General features: G+C 46.7%; 1 protein-coding gene across 2 annotated transcripts in view; it reads left to right on the top strand.

Moving 5' to 3' along the window:
- STX8 (syntaxin 8) overlaps positions 1-19894 on the top strand; it is a 107161-nt gene that overhangs the window by 1623 nt on the left and 85644 nt on the right. The window contains exons 3-7 of one of the 2 annotated variants that reach the window (XM_082067266.1): positions 2729-2823; positions 4484-4594; positions 13638-13762; positions 15033-15125; positions 17959-19120. In XM_082067266.1, the coding sequence (XP_081923392.1) occupies positions 2729-2823; positions 4484-4594; positions 13638-13762; positions 15033-15125; positions 17959-18008 (474 nt within the window). In that variant the 3' untranslated portion in view covers positions 18009-19120. Of the gene's footprint in view, positions 1-2728; positions 2824-4483; positions 4595-13637; positions 13763-15032; positions 15126-17958; positions 19121-19894 lie in introns of those variants that run through there. The other variant, XM_082067265.1, reaches the window with a different exon arrangement.

Here is a 19894-nt window from a genome sequence, read left to right as displayed (position 1 = left end):
TATGAGGGAGAAGCAGAAGTTAGAGCTTACCCAGCCACATTGTGGTCTCCACCTTTTCACAGTTCCTGTTTAAAAAACGAAAATGAACAGATTCTCAGGAGGCTGCTTTGATCGGGAATAAAAGCCTCGTCCTTCCCTTCAAGCAGCGTAGGAGCCTCCTTAACCACGCACACCCAGATCATGCCAGTAACTTCTCACTCAAGTGAAGATGAAAATGTGTCCAAGGCCTTGAGTTTAGTGTTTTGTAATAATTTGCATAATTAAAAACACACCAGATGATTTATTTTCTAGACTTTGTGCCTCCTTACAGCAGGGTTGGGGTGTGATGCGTGATCACTGTCTTTTCTTTGCTGATAGCTTTTAAAATCAAATGTCATTTTCAAAATGTTTCCTTTGAAGAAATGTTGAAGAAAACTGGGTTGGCTTTGTACAATAATCAGTGGCTTTTAATGAATGACTCAAATCTGGCATGAGTTGAAAAGTGCTTTCAGAAGGCCCAAATAAATGGGATTTGAGAGAAATATTTTCTCTAGCTGTAGAGTGGAGTGTTTTGAGGTGGTGATTGAACTCCCTGCTCGCAAGATGATGAAGTATTAGAAACTGTACGGACACAGGCAGGAGAAGACTAATAAAAAGATTGCTGCTTAATCCATCTGTGTTTATAGAGGACAAAGTTCTCGATTTGCATCACTGCAATCATCACACATCACAGGATGTGTTCCAAAAACCCCAACAACACGTTGTATTCGTGTTGTTTGAAGCTTTTCTTGTACCATAACTCTCCAGGTTGTGTTTTATGGAAACATTACACGGCTGACTTAGTTCTTCATAAAATCATTTGTTCCATGCCCCGTGTTTTCCAAGCGCAGTTTCCCTTTAATCCATTAACAGTTAAAGAGGAATATTTGGCAGCCTCTGATTCTACTATAAACAAGTTGCCAACAATGAGAGAGTTGTTTTCATAACAGAAATGCATATTGAGAAATTCACGGCTGAGCGGTCATATATTCTGTGACTCCTGAATGTCTTAACAGAGGAAAAAGTCTTTGTACAATATTTCCCTGGTGGGGAGAATGTAAACAAGTTTTTATAGTATTTTGCCATTAGCATGGCAGAAAAACCCACCCCAACTTGCTGCTTATTGCTGAGCGAAAAACAGAGCATAACATTTAGAATGGAAAAAAACAAACTCTGACCTTGTAGGGAAAGATTTCAAGCCGGCACTTTTGAGCCCTGCTCTGTTGAGCTGATCTTACAACTTCCACTGCTTGCTTTTCTTTCTTCTTTATTTTTTAATGTGTTGGTTTTTTTTTTTTCTCTGATAGAAAGGAAATATTTCGTTACAGCACCGCAATTTCTGGCCAGGGTAGCAGAGGGTGTGTGTGCGATAGATGATTTTCCTGGACACGTGTATCTACCTTTAAGCTACTCCGCTGTCCTGGGCCTGTTCAGCGCAGCGTTCTGCACCGAGACACGAGTGCAGGGAACCTGCATGTGAAATGCAAAGACCTTTTCTTACCCGAGCGCAGAGCTGGAGGGTGCACAGCGCGGTTCAGCGTCCCTAAAAGCCTCATCCCGGCTTTGGGAATGTTCGGGTTTGGGTCTGCAGGTGGATTTTGCATCTCCCTGCTCGGCTCTCTCGGCTGGGCTGCATCTTTTTGTCCTTGTAGCGTCTGAGAGTGGGTCTTGCTGAGTCGGATTGAAACTTCTGGTGCTCTGAGGTGATTTTTGGGACCTCCCGCTCTGTCCCTCTGCAGCACAGGGACTGTTCGGTGGGGGGTTGGTGTCTGGCTGCTGCCTCCGTGTCTTCAAGAACGAGAGTCAAAGCAAATATCCCTCCTCTGTTACTAGTTCATCACACGGAGCAGCTGAGGTTGCCAAGCATTATAAGCCACGGCAGGGCTAATATCTTATAAACAAGAAGCACATGCAGTCTTAATTAGGATGACTTGCAGAGTTAATTGCAGTTACAGGGTTTTTCCTAGTGTGTTCTACAGAACTGGAATGAAAAGAAATAATGTTTAGGGAGGAAAAACCTAGAGGATAATGTCAGTGTAACTTGGGAAGGGGTGGGAGAGAGGAGCAGGAGGATTCCTGCAATCCTGCACTTGGAGCAGGGAAGAATGTGAACAACTCGGCTGCTTTTTTAGCAAGAACAGACGCATCTGAATTTTGGACAGGTCAGTCAGTTGTGGGGAAGGGTCGGGAGTCCCAGCTGCTGCTGGGAAGGACAGTGGAAATCTGAATTTCCTGGCAATCTGGAGTTTAAAGTCTGGAAGAGTTCGGTGCAGGGAACGTCTGAACCTGCAGCGAGCGTCCCTGCGGCCCCGGCAGCTGGGAGAGAAACCTGGTGGCAGAAGCAGCCGGCGCCTGTATTTGTGTTAAAGATCAGAGGAAAGAACTGGAAAACTGACTGGAAAATACTAAAATGTGCTGAAGTGCTTTGCCCATATAAAGGAGTGTGTTTATAAAGACTTGAAAGAAAGCTCTCTGTATTAAACAGCATTCATGCATTAGAACTGCGTTGGTGAAACTAGTTCTGTTTCTCTGGTTTTGTAAGAGCGCAGTTAACCGCATCGCTCCCTCTGCCTTGCCGAGACTCGCTGTTGTGGTTTGGAATGGAGCCCTGCACAGCTATAGCTGGAGTTAAATATATTGTCACCTGCGTGTATTAAATTTAATATAAATATAACTCAGACAAAAACAAGTTCTCTCTCTTCCCCTTCAGCTCAATGTGGTTCTCAGATCGTCGCTGCAGAATCTCAGGGAGAAGATCGATCAGCTGAAGGACTTGCTGCTTCGGGCTGTGTCAACACACCAGATGTATCTGTGTAAACAGCAACTCACCGACCTTCCTGTATTGTGGGAGAGGGTGGAAAATATGCCGTAATTGCTCTGCCATGCACTTGGGGTTTTTCCCTTGTTACATTGTTGGAAGACTCTGTCACTAGAACTTTGTCCATGCTGCTGTTTGGTGTTTTCATTGCAGCCGGAGTGTAGAAGAGTCGGGAGCCTGGGAGTCTTGGGCGTGAGGCTGGATGTGGGTACGTTGGTGTCGGAGAGAAGCTTCACAAGATGGTCCGAGCGAGCTCGACCTGCCGTGGTGGTGTCTGCCCTGTGCCGACGCTGCCGAGCGGCCGGTTTGGGAAGCGAAGGGCGCTTGGCTGCCGAACCCGGCCAGTGTGGGTACTGTGGCTCGGTGGCTGGCTGCAGCGCGGCCGGGGCCTGCGTGGAGCAAGGATGAGGCCTTGGGCAGGGATGGGGCGGCCCTGACTTGGGCTGATTTCAGGAGCGATGGAACTTATAAAATGAAATTTAAAATCAAATTTAAAAAATGCCTTAGAAAGAAATCCCAAGTTTCCTTCTCGGAGCGTTGCCCTGCGGCCTGGCTTGAATTTGTTGCTCTTTGCACATGCTGGGATAGTCAGGTGTAAGGAGATAAGTGTATCTGTCTCCCCGAAGCTGTCCAGAGGCAATCTGAATTAATGTTTAATTTCAAGTTTATTATAGCATGAATCCCTTCTAAGCACGGCCCCCCCGAGTGCTGCGGGTAAAACCCTCCTGTCTGCTGAGCATCTGAGAGCAGAGAAACGCCTCCGCTGTGGCAGAACAACACACCAATCAGTTCAGTAATTGTATGATCTACTCAACAGTACTTGGAAGCGAGTTAGTAATCCTTCCAAATGTCACTGACACTAAGATGAATTAAAAAAGCAAACGCACGTCCCTGTCCAAGCCACAGCGCTTCAGGGCATCTCGTCTTTCAGAGATCTTGCACGAGTTGTTGTGCTGCATCAGTGGCTGTCGGGCTGTTCTGCTGATGAATTGCGAATGGAAACAGATGCTCAAAGGAGATTTTTGGTTGTTTGCTGATTGCTTGGCCAGGAGCTGCTCACCTGGGTGTGTTACGAGTCTCCAGTGGAATAAGATGTGAGGTACCCTGCTGATTTTAAAAGCTCTTTTCTGCTTGGGCCTTGCCCCATTTATATTGTAACAGTATAAACTGGAGTTCTTTTAAGACTCATCCTTCCCTGAACTTAACCTGCAGTACTGCTATACATTGTCAGTCTTACAGAAGAGACCAACTGCATAGGACATGGGAGTGGTAAATGAAGAATTATGCTGGAGTTTGGAGAGGGAAGTGCCATTCTTAATACTTACACTAATTTGGCAGTAAATAACCTTCCAGTTCTCTTATTACTTTGGGATGGTGACTTGAAGATCTCTCTGTGGTCATTTTTCCTTTGAGATACGTAAACTTCAGAAACACGGTTAGAATAACAGCAGATTGAATTCAGAAAAATGTGACCTTTCCTTCTCTTAGGTGTCACAGCCTTTTCTTGAGTTCACATAGTTGCTCTAGTTAATTTTGATGATCAGGAGGTCTGGTTTATTTTAAGAATGTATACCAGGTATTGTTTGATGTAATAAAATCAAAGTTTTTCAGTGTTTTCAAGTCTGGTCCTTAACCAAGCATCACCAGCACGCAGCTGGAGGGAGACAGGCGGCAGAATTTGGTGGATGATCTTCTCACGAGACACAAACAACTTCAGGCGTCTTACAAGAATGAAGGCCCAGAACCAGACGTGATAAGGTATGGCATTGTCACCTCCAGTGAACCGCGCGATTTGTGCTTTGAATATGTCTGAATATAATGTTAAACACATCCACTGAACTCATTTACCTCTGCAGTAGCAAACTGTGGTTCCATTTGCTTCAAAAACATGTGTTTTGTTTTTTTTTTTTAGTGACAGTATCATTTATGTGCACAAAGCTGGGGAGGACATGGGGATGGGGAGTCTCTTGGAAGATGTAATTGCTGACTGTGATCTGGTGTGTCCTTTACAGATGGGAAACATAATTCCAGTTAATAGAAAGTCACGCTCTCCTTGTGCAGTTCTCATGTAGAAGTGGAAGCAGTTGTGTTTTCATCTCTAACAGGTTCTTAGAATCCATCCCGTCTGGTCAGGGGGAAGGCAGAGCCGTTTCTCAGAGTGTGGGATTATCAGCAGTGCATAACCTGGCTGTGCTGAGAGTCCCCCAGGGCTGTGTCTGCGACACACGAGCCATGTTAGGCGTAGACTTGGTGTATAACTGTATAAAAAGACATTTTTTACTGCAGGTGTTGCAGTCGTGCAAGCTCAGTGTGTGGTGGAATAAGGAAGGATGGGTTGTTTCTAGGGCTTTGTTAATGACCTTTTGAATTTTATCCCTTTCCAGTTAGGCCAGCACCAGCTTTTGCCCATGGAATTGCCTTTTCTGAGTATTTGCTCCCCTGGGCTGCGCTTCAGAGTTTTCAGAAGCTTTGGTTTCTGCGTGAGCGTGTCCTGCTGAGCTGCTCCTTGCAGCTGCTTTACATCCAGGAGCTTTTGTGTCTTGCTAAAATACCGAGTTCAAACTGCTTGCTGAGCAGCAGAATTGACATTCCTGGGAATTTGTTACACGGCTCTTTCCCAATTCAAATAACACAACCCACCTGCCCTTTACTACTTGTTCTTCCTCTGTCCCTGTATTTTCAGTGACATCCCCACTGGTTGGGTGTCCCGGGTCAGCCTGGTGCTCCACACGTGCTGCGGGCGGTCCAAAGGCTCTGCTGATGAACCTCTGTCCCTTCTGCCTCCTTAGTTTTGTTGTAAAAGTTGATTTTTCTCCAAGACTCCTTTTTCTTTCAATGTGTTTGAACTGCATAATGAATTAATTGCTAGGGGAGAAAAGAGGTAGCGATAAACAAACCTCTTTTCTAAGCTGGTAGCCAGGTTACTGACAACAAAATGAAGCTGCCATTTCCTCCTCCCTTTGCAAGAAAATGGATAGTTGTGCCACACAGGGCTCTGGTGGGTGAGAACTGGTGTGTGTTGAGAGGCAAATTCGGAAGCATCCTCAGGATTCGCTGGGTGATACGTTTGATCTCTATTAACCCCGAGCCAACATTCATGCAAAAAAAATGAAAACCCCGCTATGAAGGAGCGTGACTTACGTGACTTACCTGTGTCCTGGCCCTGCGCAGGTCACTAAACACCGCTTGGTGTGAGACTAAGGATTGTGGCTGAATTCCAGCGCAGGTAATTGCATTTGCTCCTCCTAATTTTTCCTTTGCACATTCAGGTGATGTGTCCTGCAAAGCGGTGCAGACAAGGAGCGGAGCCGCCGTCTCTCAGTTTGCAGAGCTTGCGATATTTCCACGGTCAATGAAATGACTCTCAAGTGTAGACTGTAATGGGTAAAACTTTGGTTTAAAGCCTCATTTTTTTAAGAAAGCGAACACGCATTCTCAGAAGTTTTATATTAATCATTCTCTCTGTGCCAGGCCCGTGTTGTGGGGCGCTGAGGCGGTTTGTGCCGCGGGTCGCGCCGGGGCCGCGCTGTGTGCCCTGCGTGTGCGCCGGGCTGTGCCGGGGCCGCCTGGGCTGCCGCAGGATGGACACACGTTACAAATACATATTGTTACAAACGAGCTCGTGCTTCGAGGCAGTTTCTAATGCGCTGTGTTCACGGGACCTTTTCTGTAGCAAATCCACAGCGTTGCGTTTTACACAGACACGTGCAAGGTTACTTGTGGGAGGGGGAACGGTGGAGTCCCCCTGAGGAATTTTCTGACCGTTTGGCAAGGGGTCAGCCCTTGGAACAGAACAAAACATCCTGTACTTTTAACTCCTCGTGCTTTTGAAGAAATACATGAGCGGTTTTGCTGATGTTCTTAGAGAACCCGTGCCTTTTTAGCGCTGTGCCCTAAAGAGACGGTTGTGAAGCTATTTTATAGCAACAAATCAGTACCAATGTGAGTGCCGTGTCCTGCCCTAACTGTTGAAAATAAGATTATTTTTTTATAGTGTGTTTGCTTTGTGTATCTCGGAGCAGGTAGAAGAGACACTCAAAGTTCAACTGATAATCTTCTGTATTCACGTGTATATTTGTGTTTTGTGAGGATCTCTTCAGGCCCATGGTGTAGAGGTTGGGTTTGTGTTTGGTGCAGCCAGAGCACGTGTTTCACTTCACTATCTGCTGTCTTTGCGGAACCAGACGTTGTCAATGCAGCACCTGCTGTAGGAGCTAAAACTGCAGACTTGGTTGACTCCGTTAGTTGTTCTCGGTTTGGCACCCTTAGCACCCTGCAAATCCAGTTCTGGTGCTGGATTTTACACCCATCGCCAAGTCAACCGTAACAGGTGAGATAACAAGCAGGCAGAGCTCTGTGGGACCGGGGGGCGGGTGCTGAGCAGGACTCAGCCCAGAGCTGCCCTGGCCTGAAGGTGTTGAGGCAGATGGCAGGAAAATACCAAAACCCCACGATAATTTCAGGCTCTGTTAGAAATGCCCAGGGAAACCAGTATTTTCCTGCACAAGATAACATCAGAGACAGTATTTATTTGCTAGTGTTGCAAGACTTGAAGTTTTACACTTCTCTTTTAACTTCTTTAATTAGGAATGGATAAAACTATGCCAAATATTCTCTGCCTGCTGGACTCACAGCCCTTCCACGTTCTCCCTTGTAGGTCTTGTTTCCAGCGCTGCGGTCAGAGCTGCCTCCGGGGCCAGCAGCTTTTTGCCAGTAAGTCAAACGGCGGTTGGTGGGAAGGAGCTCGTCCCCCTGCTGCCCCACTGCTTGTGGGGACAAAGGCCGACAGGTTCTGGGGGGGTTATGCTGCTGTTTACAGCACTGGGGTTCTCTAAAACTGTCGCAGGCTCCTGCGTTGGGTTTCGGTAGGTGGCAAAGGCCACTCTTCAGTGTGTCTGGAGGCAGCTTGTCCCACTGCATTAGAAAAATGGGCACATGTTGTTTGATTTCTTTCTAGCAGTGACGGTTTTCTCTGGTTTTGTGTTGGTTTTCCGTATCTAATCCATCCCTGATGTGACAGCACACATTTTCAGAAGTCTTTTTCTTTCCAGCAGTCATTCCTTTCATTAACCTTCTTGCACCACTGATCACATATTTATTGTCCCCGTGGCCTATAACTGTGAAGGTTTTACTAGAATTAATCTTCGTTTATATTTGGTCACCATTCAGTGAGTTTTACATCCTTTGAAAACTGCTGTAAAGCTATTTCTGATTGCGAAGTACAGTGGCCTTAATGCTCTTAGTATTTATCCTAACTGACAACTTGGGCCAGACCACAGGGCAGGACACTCCTTTGCTTTGCTATAGCATTAGTTTACCTTCCGGCGTTGTCGGCCTTAATTAAGATGCAACTGGAATTTTCCAGGGGAAAGGTTGTGCTGTTGACGTGACTTCGCTTCAGCAGAATCGGTTAAATTCTCTTTAATTGGTTCTCAAGAAGCGATTTCAGTATCTTCTCCCCTCTTTTCTCCTTGGAAAGAGATCTGCGCAGGTTATTCTAACAGAGACTTTAAGGGGTGGAAATCCCCACAGTTTGACGATATTTGAAAACGAGAAGTGAAAAAAACAACTAGAAACGTTGGCTTTCTGGAAATCACAATTTGTGCGTCTTCAAACGTTTGTGAAGGCAAAGAAATCGAGAATATTCCTCCTGCTGCCCAGGTGGGTGGTCAGTATGTAGAACTATATGTTGATCAGCAGTTAAAAAATTGATAGTGTGTGCGTTAACATGCCCTTCTTGGTTTCTCTTTGAATTTCTCCAAAACATAATAAACTTTTGATAGCTGTGGAATGCAAAACACCTCAAGTAATAGCTACCCAAGCTGAACTTTAGAAGAGTCCATATTATCTATTTTAATGTGGGTTACCATTTTTCTGCTTAAATCCTTTCCTGTCAGATGTAGGACATTCGGCTTTTACCCCAACCAGGCGTTTTGCCTAATGCCAAGTAGGCATGGAGTGCCTGCTGTTAATCGATAAGCCATTAGGTGCTTAAATGCTTTTGTGAATCTGGCTGTTGTCTATGGAGGAGCAAATGCTCTTTGGTAAATAAGATTAAAAATAGTCGTGTAGGTGCCTTTAAAGCTAAAAGCCGAAGGCTGCTGTGCCCACCCGGGTTTAAGGAAGGATCTGGTGAGACAGCGAAGTCTTCTGGTCAGGTCTGGGTTCAGGGACAATTTGCATTGCTCTTCCTCCAGAGCACACCGGGGGTTCCGTGAGGACCTCGCTGAAGTCAGGACCGTGCTTACGGGAAAACTTGTGCTCATAAGGAATAGCAAAGAACGGGTATTTCAATACAAGAAAGAAAAGTAAGTCTAGGCCTTGTGCCTCAGGTTGTGCCTGCACGCCCGTTATTAAAGCTTATCGCTCATTAACCTCAGGAAAAACTGCCAGTAGGAGGGCGGCTTTCAAGGCTGAGCTCTGTGCTTTATGTTTTGCCTTCTGAGTTTGCTCCAAACCAGCCCAGGTTTCCTGTGCAGGGTTGTTTCTGTCCCAGCGGTGTTGCGGGTGAGCTGGGTCTGTACTGAGAGCAGACGTGGAGCTGAGACCCACTGAGGCTCGTGCTCCTCAGACGGACTTTGGCCGCCGTGCACAGAGTTCAGGCCTGAGCTTAGAGCTGCGTCTTGTCCCCAAACCAGCCCCTGCGCGGCCCGGGGGGGACACGGCGCTGCCGGCACGGAGCTGCGAGTTGCAGGTGATGGAGTTGTTGAGCATTTTGAGAACAGAACTAGTCTCACATGAGTAGATTTGTCCCTCTGCCTTTTCTGTGGTTGTAATTACACAAGATGCAGCTTCAGTGAGGGTGGCAGAGCCTGGCCCAGGCTGCCCAGGGGGGTTGTGGAGTCTCCTTCTGTGCAGACATTCCAACCCGCCTGGACACCTTCCTGTGTAACCTCATCTGGGTGTTCCTGCTCCTGGATGAGCTTTCCAGGTCCCTTCCAACCCCTGACATTCTGGGATTCTGTGATTCTTGCTATAAAGAATTCTTCTGGTTTATAGTTCTCTTGTTCCTGAGGAGTGCAAGTGTGTTGTAGAGGTGAGATTGTTTCGATGAGGGCTACATAAGATGTTTTATCATATATTTCATATTGTGCTGTGTCCAGTACTTCATGGAGAGTAAGGCATGGTGTAGAAAGAAGATAATATTTGATAGAAAGGTTCATCTCTGGCAGAAGTGTTTATTGCACTGTATATTTTGAGGTTTTGCACAGGAAGGTGGGACTGTTGTGAAATAAATACATGTAAATGTTGTTACAAAGGCAACTGTCCCTGGTGACACTTAACCCTGGTGTAGGACTATGTAGTGTGTGTAGTTTCTTGCCCGGCTGGGGCTGCCACCACGCAGACACTCAGCGTTTCGAGTGGACGTGTTGTTTGAAGGTGGATGGATGTGTCTGCAGTTGTGCAGACGCTTTTCCAGCGCGTTGCTGGCTTTGTTCACCCCCTCCGCGGGCACCCGTGCCAGCACAGCGTGGTTGGGGGGCGCTGGGTGCGTGGGGCGGGCACAGACGCATCCGCGCCTGAGTTGTGGGCAGGAATTACCGATCCCGGAGATGCCGGAAGCCGCTGTGTCCCGCAGATCGTCTGTCCCACGGCCTGGCCGGCAGCTGGCTCCTGCAGCTTCCAGTCGCTGGAGCCACCGGGACCAGTTCACCAAACCGCAGGAAAATGGTGTCAGGAGCAACGTGGTGTTTCCTTGAACGTGAGGTGTGGTGCTCCCAGTTCTTGTGCTGCTGGAGGGAATCCTCCCGCGGGCTTCCCCTCGGAGCGGTTCTTGTGGGGATGTTTCCACCTGTGCAGGTACCTGGAGAGGATTTGCAAGTGCTTGTGCTCGTGTGGCTCCTCGTGTGTTTTTTGGAAGGGGAGAGAGCTTTTGTTTGATATGTTAAAATCATACTTGTTTTATTTACTAGCTTGGAGCTTCCTAAAAATACACTGCCTGCCGGCGTGAGCAGTTCCATGGTAAGTGAGAGAATACCCTCGCTGCTTCGCCGCGGCCGTGGAGTTGACCCGTGCAGCCGGGCCGAGGTGCCCCGGGCGCTTCGGAGACCCCACCGTGCCACCCTGTCGTTAAGGGAATGTTCAAGCCATCATCCAACCCCTTGTCATATGACCCAGGTTTTGTTTAAAATTCAGTCTTGCTGATCAGTCTTCTAAAGCCGTAAGCCTTGATGTGTGGCCTTGGTCTAAAGTAAGTGCTGGTTCACTAATCTAAGTTACTTGGGAAGATTTCTAAGAATTATCAGTGAAATAATGGCTTCTGGAAGATAAGCCCTCCCTTGTTAAGCAGTGACATAGCTCCCTGATTTTAAACCCCATCATCTTTTATACTTGGGTGCATTGCTAAGCCTCGTAATTAGTTAAATCTGCTCCTATAATCAAAAGCAATCCGCACACTCCACTGCTCTGTGACGGTTTCAAAGATTTACGTGATTAACTTGGCGGAGGCAGTGGGTGGCTAATTGGATAAGCTTTAATCTTCACACCACCAAAGCGCGACATGGCAAGATCAGAGGAAGTAGGAAGTTGTGCTGTGTTGTGTGGGAAGGTAGTTACCAAACATGTCAAAAAGATTATTGTAACGAGCAGACCGCTTGTCATGACCCAACCTACAAGAACAGGGCGGATTACTGGGGGGGGAGAGAGCGAGCGGTGTAAATTATTTCACATTTGCTTGTCTTGGCTGTTTTTTTAAACAGGCAGGAATAGCTGTGCTATTTTAGCAAGCAAAGAGCTTTATGTTCCGTTTGTCAGGTGTTGTTAGCCCTAGATTTTGTGTGCTAATTGAACTGCTGGGCTGCGTGGACTCTAATGGAGCAATGCAATGCTTCCCCGGCGCTTTGCTTTCTGAACCTGGAGCAGCTGCTGTGTGACTAGAAAACACCAAATATCCCCCAAAGCAATGAAGCAAGCTACGTAACGTGTGAAACTCTGTTTCAGGTGTGTGTCTTTGTCTAGTCAAGCCCGATTCCCTGCTTCTGTAAACATGTGGGTTTTAATGTGGGCACAAGGGAGAGGAGCCCCCGTTCCTCTGCTCTGGGTTCTGCTCCAGCGTCGGCCCGTGGAGTGGTGGGATTTACAATAAATGCTGCTTAGTCCTGTAGCAAAACCAAACAAAACCTACCCAAACAAAACTCTAAACACCAACCAAACAGAAAAAAAAAACAAAATAAAAAACCAACCAACCAAAAGAAACCCAAAACCTCCAGAAAACAAAAAAACACCCCCCCCAACTCTTTATTTTTATTTTTTTGGGGGGGCTGACACATCTATTACCTTGAGATGAGGTTGAATGAACGTGTTAACATTTGCAGTGAGCAGCTGAGTGTTTTGGCACGTACCGTGCGTGCGGTGTGGCTGCATGTGCCTGTTCTGTGGATGGTTGTATGGATGATTGTATGGATGATTGTATGGATGATTGTATGGGTTATCGTTCAGCAGCGGTGGTTCAGCTCCTGGCCAGGAGGTGTCTCTCGTCCTCCACGGTTCCTCAAGGAACTCCTGGCACGAATAGTGTGGATTTTGCTGGAGTGCCCCAGGGCTGTGAGGCTTCGGCTCCACTGAGACCTGTGCGCGATTAACTTATTTTGATACAGGTTTTTGACCACAAAATGATTTTGAGCGTATGTGCGTACCTTACAGCGTTGAAGTGTAGCTCACATAGAAGGGACCTGTGCTTAATAAAAAATAACTTGAAAAAATACACCCAAAAAATCATGTCTTAGTGTCACTAAAAATTTTGAGAATTTGAGCGACCCTGAAAATGTTCCCCGTTCTTGTTTTTCTGGAAGCGCTTTGGGAAATAACAGGGCAAAGATAAAATGAGAATAAACTATGGAGTTTTAGAAACGCAGAAAGCAAATCCTCTCACTTGTGTGCTGCGGTTGAGGAGCCGCGCGGGGGGACGCTGACCCCACGTGCAGCTGCAGCTTCGGGCTCCAGCGGCTCCCGCTCTCTCTTATGTCGTTTTTCTTGTAGGAGAAACCAATGAAGAGCTGAAAGGCGGAAACCAGCAACCCGGTGTTGAGAAGAATATTTAAGTGGCATTTCATTTTACTGCTTGAATTTATGTGCTCTGGACATGAAAAACTTGTGTTCCGTTGTAACAAGGGAAGTGTCTATAATGTGAACAACCTCAAGTCATAATTCTTTTAAAATAAAACCCGTAACTTGATTACGGTTCCGTTTAAGAGCGTGTGCGCCGGCTTCTTGTTCATGGTGATGCCAGATGAGGGAATGCAGGAGAGTAACTGTGCAACTCCATCTGCAGTTCTTGAAATGCAGGAATTTTCCCTTTTTAGGCTGGATCAGGACTGCAGAAAGTGAGTCACCTCATCTGATTTGCATCTGTATTAACGTGTCGATCCTTTCCTGTTGGAAGTTTTCAGGCTGTACCTCAGTGGTTTTGTGAGTTTGTGTTTTGATCACGTAGCAAATGCAGGAATAATATGTGTGTTCCCAGTGACCCTGGTTTTTGGTGGCAGTTTTGAATGCCGTGTGTTCTATGTGGAAACAATATGAGTATTTTATACAATGCATGGTATACGTTTCACCATGGAGCTTAATTGTTCACTGCAAAATTAATTCTTTCCCAGCTTTAGCATTTCTAGGCAGTATTACGGAGCCTGTGGGATGGATTTATGATTTGAGACTGTTGGATTCTTTTTGGCTAATTTCTTTTCTGATCGCAGAGAATCACTTGGAGTGTAACAAATACATACGTGTCCATCCGTCAGCTGGTCTTGCACGCACAGATTGTATGAGTTTTGTGTTGAAAATTATTTAATGAAGTTATTTTCAGGTCTAGCCTAATGACCGGAGGGGCCAAACGAGGTGTCACCAATCCATGGCTTTTGGAAGAGTCTGAGGAGACCAGAGGGCTCGGCTTTGACGATCTCAGGCAGCAGCAGCGAAGGATCATAGAAGGTACAAGAGTCTGGTTTTTATAAGCATCGTTAGGACTCTGGGAGGAGCCCTTATTAGAAAGTCCAGACAATAACCTGTGCTCAAGTTTTGTTATCTGGAAATGTCAAACTTAATAGCTCCAGGTGGTGGTTTTCCGCATTTGCAGGAGCAGTCCTGTGCTCGCGGTGTCCTTCCCTGGAAACATCTTCTGAAATCAAGTTGTCAAAGGCGTTAGAGGGCGTCCCTGGGTTTGCCCGTATTCCTGGGTTTGGTTTGCAGTGGAGATCCCATTGACTGCTCTGAGCGCTGGGGCACTAGAGGTGCCGCTGAATTGGAGCCAGGACGAGTTAACTGACCTCAAAAGGGTCTTTAGGTTTTGCCCCTCAGCATCCGTAAGACTGTGGAAGCGTTAGAAAACCTCAGCCTGAGGACATCACGTAGTTAACAAGGTGATTTCTATGCAATTAAAGTATTGGGAATGATGGAATGAAAGCAGTCTGCACGGGAAACAGCATTTCTGGCCACAGTTCAGGAGAATAGCAGGAGCTCTGGTGGCCCAGGAGAATCCTCAGGCGGTGGGTTTTGCTGATGCTGTAGGTCGGTGCTGGGGAGGGAACAGGGTTCTGTCCATCCTGTCCCGTTTTCACCCCCCGGACTGAAGTTCGCAGCCCAGCCTCCAGCGTCTCTTCTTGTTCTGCTTCCTGACTTCTTTGGGTAGGGAGGGTTGTGCGTTCTGGTTCAGGACCGTGTGGTTCCTGCAGACGGAGATGGCAGAGCTGACACGGGTCTTAATAAAGGGGTGTCTGGAGCCTTGGGGAGCACGTCGAACCTGAGCTGCCCCGCTGTGCTCCCTCTGTCTCAGGCTCTTCCACGTGCCCCGGATCCTCTTGCAGCTTTAAAAATCTATTGGAATTCTTTGGTGTTTGCGTCACCTGTTTGTCTTTTATTCATGTTAAAAGTTTCTTGGAAAATTTAAAAAGGCTAATCAGGGATCTCTATGTGCGTGCCAGGAAATCGCCTGCGTTTATGATTGAGTAACAGCTGAATGCTGAATTCCTGGGACCCTTAGCTCAATGTCCCAGCCAGAGCAGACAAATTAATTACCCATCATTCACATTTGAAGAGTGCTGTTGCCATAAGGATTCATTTTCAGGTTGTCGATGTATTTCTCTTAATACATTTTAACTCTTTAAGCACAGAGTAGATCTTTTTCTTCACTTCGTCTCTTATGGTACATACCTTGGTGTATCAGCAATGTTTTCATGTGATTTTATCTATTTTTCTGGTGCAGAGCAAGACGCTGGACTCGATGCTCTCTCTTCAATCATATCCCGGCAGAAGCAAATGGGGCAGGAAATTGGGAATGAGCTGGATGAACAGAATGGTAAGAATGAGACTCCTAGAGACTCGTTTTGCCTCGCTTTTATCTAAGATTGTGATTTATTTTGACTCCTCATACAACTGCGCTGCTTTTTGCCCATAAAGTAACAGGATGATATGTACCAACAAGCACTGCAGATTCTATCCGTTCATCATCTGGTGGTTTTATTGTGCTTTGCTACATACCCTGTTGTGTGTGTATAATGTATAACACTGGGTATATTTTTATCAAGCCTGCCTTTTGAGAGAAAGGAGCAGTGATGATTTGTACAAAGTACCAAATTAGGTTTGTACACAATCTTTCCAGTTTTATGACGGTTTTTGGGGTAAGCTTTTATGTGTTGCTGGTTTTTATTCTGTGTCTTTCCCTGTTAACTAAGTGGAGAAGTCGTGAGCCGGTGATTAAAGGAGCTGCGTTGTCTTGTTTGCTACAAGTGATTTGGATGTTCAAGGTTTCATGGCATTGAAGGTGCAATCAAATTAAGTGCAATATTGCACTAAAGCGTATCTCTTTTCTTTCAAATGAGCCGGTATCCAAATGGTGCGATTGCTCTCCTGTTAAATACGCTTTGTTACTCACTTAATTGTTCGCATGGCATCAACTGTCCCCAGGAGAGCAGATCCTCCAGCCCTTGTGACTTCTCATTGCTCACAATCTGGTACCGGTTGGGCCGGAGCCCTGGGGCCCCGCCAGCTTTCTCCCCTGCACAAAGCCTGGAGCCATATGCTTTATCCTGGGGTTGTCTTGTATTTAACCACCGAGAAGGTAAATGTCCTTTTACTTGCTAATAAACTATAGACTTAATTCGGCTTCTTCCCGGACCTGTATATTTTTCCCTTGTGTTTCTGTGTCTGCTCCCGGCGAGGGGTCCCGTGTTAACGATCTGGTGAGGTGCGGTGCAGCTGGGGAGCTCCGGCCAGCGGTGCAGCGAGAGCACGGCTTGCTCGTGTTTGCCTTGCGTACACGGCTAAACCCGGGAGGGATAGGAAATGTCGAGAATATGTCTTTGTTTATTAATCTTCAGGCTGTTAAGAAATGGTTTGTGCAGCTGGGAGTAACTATGCTTAGTGGTCTTGTCATATTTTGATCCTCTGCCTCATGTGAGTAAAGACATTTTCAATTAGAAATCTCCGTTTCATAAATTTCTTCCATTAACTGTTGTTTAAAAAGTCATATTAATTGCTTTTTTGCTCTAAATAGAAAACAGGTGGGAAGCATGAGCATATTTACTAATTCTCTGTGAAACCTTGGTTTCTCATCAGGAAAATATATGGTCTGTGTCCCATTTCCCTCAGCTGGGGGTAGGGGAGGTTCCCCAACCCTGAAGGTAACGTGGATCGTACCACCGCGTTGCTGCCAGACTTTTCTAGCAACGAAGCCTTGAAACATCTGTAAAATCGGGAATGCATTTAACCCTCCTTTTCACAAATGATGCAAACAATGCCAGTTTTGTTTGACATACTTGTCTTACAGATAGTTCCAAAGCCTAGAGCAAAACTGTGTTTTCCTGTGAGCTCTTTTTTGAGGCCGCTTTTCTCAGCGGATGGAAACCTTCCCAGGTGGAGCAGGGAGGACCGCCTGGTGCTGCCCGTGGGGCACATCCTGCTGCTCACTGTCCTACAATCGTGAGGATCAAACCTGCCAGCCCAGCGTGCCGTTTGTAGATCTGGAAGCCGTCTGAAAAAGGTGGAGAATAGTCTGATTCCTACAGACCAGAGCACTGAGCGCTTGTCTTTACTGAGCAAGCGAACTCCCGTGTTTTCTCTGGCTTTCTGCAGTCCCCTATTTCTTTGCAGATGCCGGGACACGTGCTCGGGCATTGCGTTGCCACTGACACACTGGAAAAGCTGAAATCCCTGGCAAAATTTTCCAGGGGCTGCTTTCCCTTTGCACATCTGATTTTATGCCCTGCGCTTAACTATCTGCAGACTTTCCTCAGGCGCTCTGCCAACCTTGTGTCACCGTTCCACCTCAGGTTGATGAGGATAACTGCCCTGCAATTTCCCCTTGCTTGGAATCTCTTTCCTTCCTGGTGCTGAGTGATAATGGCACCATCTGGATTGTGGGCAGGCGGGGGAAGTTCATCTTCCTTAAGTGCTGCATCAGTATTTCTTTTTATTTGAGGCAAATTTCCCATCAAATTGCCCGTTTCTGCGGGAAGCTTGACTGACCCGCTTTGGATGTTCCCACCTCCTGCGACTCATTAAGTGCCTTTAGCTCGTTCTGGTGTTACGACAAAATACAGTGTAATCTGGAAGTAGCTGATAATAGTTAATGAAACAGACTTTAGGGGGCTGGGTGACTCGTTTTCCAGACACCCTGTTGTTGGGAGCTGCGCTGTTCCCTCCCGGCAGCCCGGGCTCTGTCTGCACCCGGAGGTGGCCCGAGCCGCTTTCCCTGCGGCCGGTTGGGGTAGCTGTGCGTCCGCAGATGCGCAAGGACCGTGGCCATCCCCGGGCATTATGCAGAGTTTACATCTCGAGGAGAGTCGATACGTGTGAATTCTTTTGTGTTTGTTAAATGACCGAACAATGATTAAACTTCGCTTTGAGAAGGGTCGTTAACTTGGCAGCAGCCGTGGTTACTTCCCTGGTGTGATCCCTCCGGCCCCACGCATCCACCTTGGGTCCCATCACCATGTGTACCCGAAAAGCCTGTTTTTTCCCCTGAAAAGCCCATTTTTTCCCCTGAAAAGCCCATTTTCCCCACGGCTCATGCCACAAGCCTGTGCTCAGATGGAGGTGGCTGCTCTGCCCTGAGCAGATGAGCCCCGTCCTTTGATTTCATTGCGATGCATCCAAGTTTTAATTGGAGTCTCATGTGGTTCTTTACTCAGATTTCAGTGTGGCTCTGTCCTGGAGGTTTTGTGGCTCTGCTCGAAGCTGAGGGTCCGTTTCAGACCTCGCGAGCGTGGTGTTGTGCACTGATGAACCAAGTGGAAGCAGCGTACCGGGAGACACAGGATTTGTGCAGCCTGAGGAGCCTGCGAGCAGTGGGAGAGATGGGGGATTAGCAAAAGAATTTTCCCATAATTAATTCCAAATTTGGCCCCAGAAAACTTTCTGTGATCCTTTCATTTGTTACATTTATTTAAAAAAAAGAAAGAAAATAGTGCAAACGGCCTGTGGCCCCGCTGGTGAGGCAGTCTAATCTAGGGCAATAATTTTGGAAGAATGCTTTCAGAAATTGAGTGCTGTTTGTTTTACCCTTATAGAGATGTTGCTTTCTTGTTGTGACGTGCTTGCATGAGAATGTAGTGCACTCGGTGATGAGCAGTAGATATCGGCAGCTTGCAAAACTTGTCATGTTCAGTGTTGTCACCGTGTCGCTCTGCTTGGCACACACCGCTGGGGATGGAGCCTTTCGCTTCCGTCTCCTTGGAAATTTATATCTGAGCATAAATATGTTCATCAATGGATAAGCTGCAAACCCAGAGATTTTTCTCTGTACACAGAGAATAGCCAGGATACTCTTAACCAAAGTGGATCGTTTGAAATAAATGATCTGTCGTGACGATGCTTTGATTCCATGCTTATGTAACATTTTAAATTTCTCGTCAAAATCAAATTTCTAAAACCAACCGAAAATGGAAGCATTATGTATTTTATTTTTTAGCAGCTTTGCAAGTAACCGCCGCCGGTCACAGTGGGTGGCACACGAGCCTCCGAGGAGGACGCGGCGCAGCCCTTCGCTTGATGCCAGTTCTGTGGTCAAACCCGGGACTTGCCTGATGTGCGGGTTTTGTTAAACCTGATGCGCGCCCATCAAATACAGTTTAGAGACCCTGCTCGGGACTGGAGCCCCTTGGAGCTGTTGCTTTATATACACATAGAGAAGTACTCTTATAAAATCAAAGAGAGTGCGAGCGTTCTTGGTGATGCAGAGATTTATTGAAAATAGCGTCCGAAGCTGCGGTGCAGCGGGGATGAAATTAATCTCTCCTGGCCCATCGCTTCTGGTGCCAATACCCCAGTCAGGGAATATACAGGAAAATGCTGTCGAGGGTTTAGATTGCGGGCAGATGTATTGTTAACCTCATCCCCCCAACACTTTCACCTTCAGCCCCCCCCCTACCCCTTCCCACTCAGGACAGGCGATCGGGAGGGAAAGAAGGACAGAGAGGAGAGAGTTGGAAAAATTAAACATGTTTTACTAATGCTACTGATAAAATAGAGAAAATAACACAAAATATACAAACCCAATCTTGAAAGTCCCAGGAACTGCAGAGCCGGCACCCGAAGTCCTGGACTGGACTCTGCAGCCAACCGGAGCTGGATTCAGTCTGTCACTGGCCTCAGTTCGCAGGGATGACTCGCAAGGTCCTCTCCTAATGTCGCCATAAGGAAAAGGGGCGAGATCCTGGTGATCTCCCACTTTTATATGCAGTATTCACGTGAATGGGATGTTATACACAGTTGGCCAGTTTCTTGGTCACCTGTTCTCGTTGTCCCTCTCACAAGATGTCCATCTGTGCTTATCAATAACCTCACATTCCATCGCTGTGTTCACCAAAACATGGATCTGGTTCTCCAGGAAAATGCAGCTCATATGAAGCTTTAGCTGACAGGCAAATTCACTAAAAGAGAAACTTGTTTTTAACAAAACCAGGACAAATGCTTCTCCTAAAGATGATTTTACATGGCTGCTGCATGATGAAAAAGCAACTCTGAAGTTGTTTCACATTTCTGTTTATTAAGAACGTTTCTGCTATAGTACAAACTAATTAGCGTTGTGTATGGAATATACATGAGGTACGAGACTCAAACCAGCGG

Source organism: Streptopelia decaocto (genome assembly GCF_964273445.1).
Source record: "Streptopelia decaocto genome assembly, chromosome: 16".
NCBI lineage: Eukaryota > Metazoa > Chordata > Aves > Columbiformes > Columbidae > Streptopelia > Streptopelia decaocto.
Note: the sequence above shows the minus strand (reverse complement) of the source record. Positions and strands in the feature narration are given on the sequence as shown.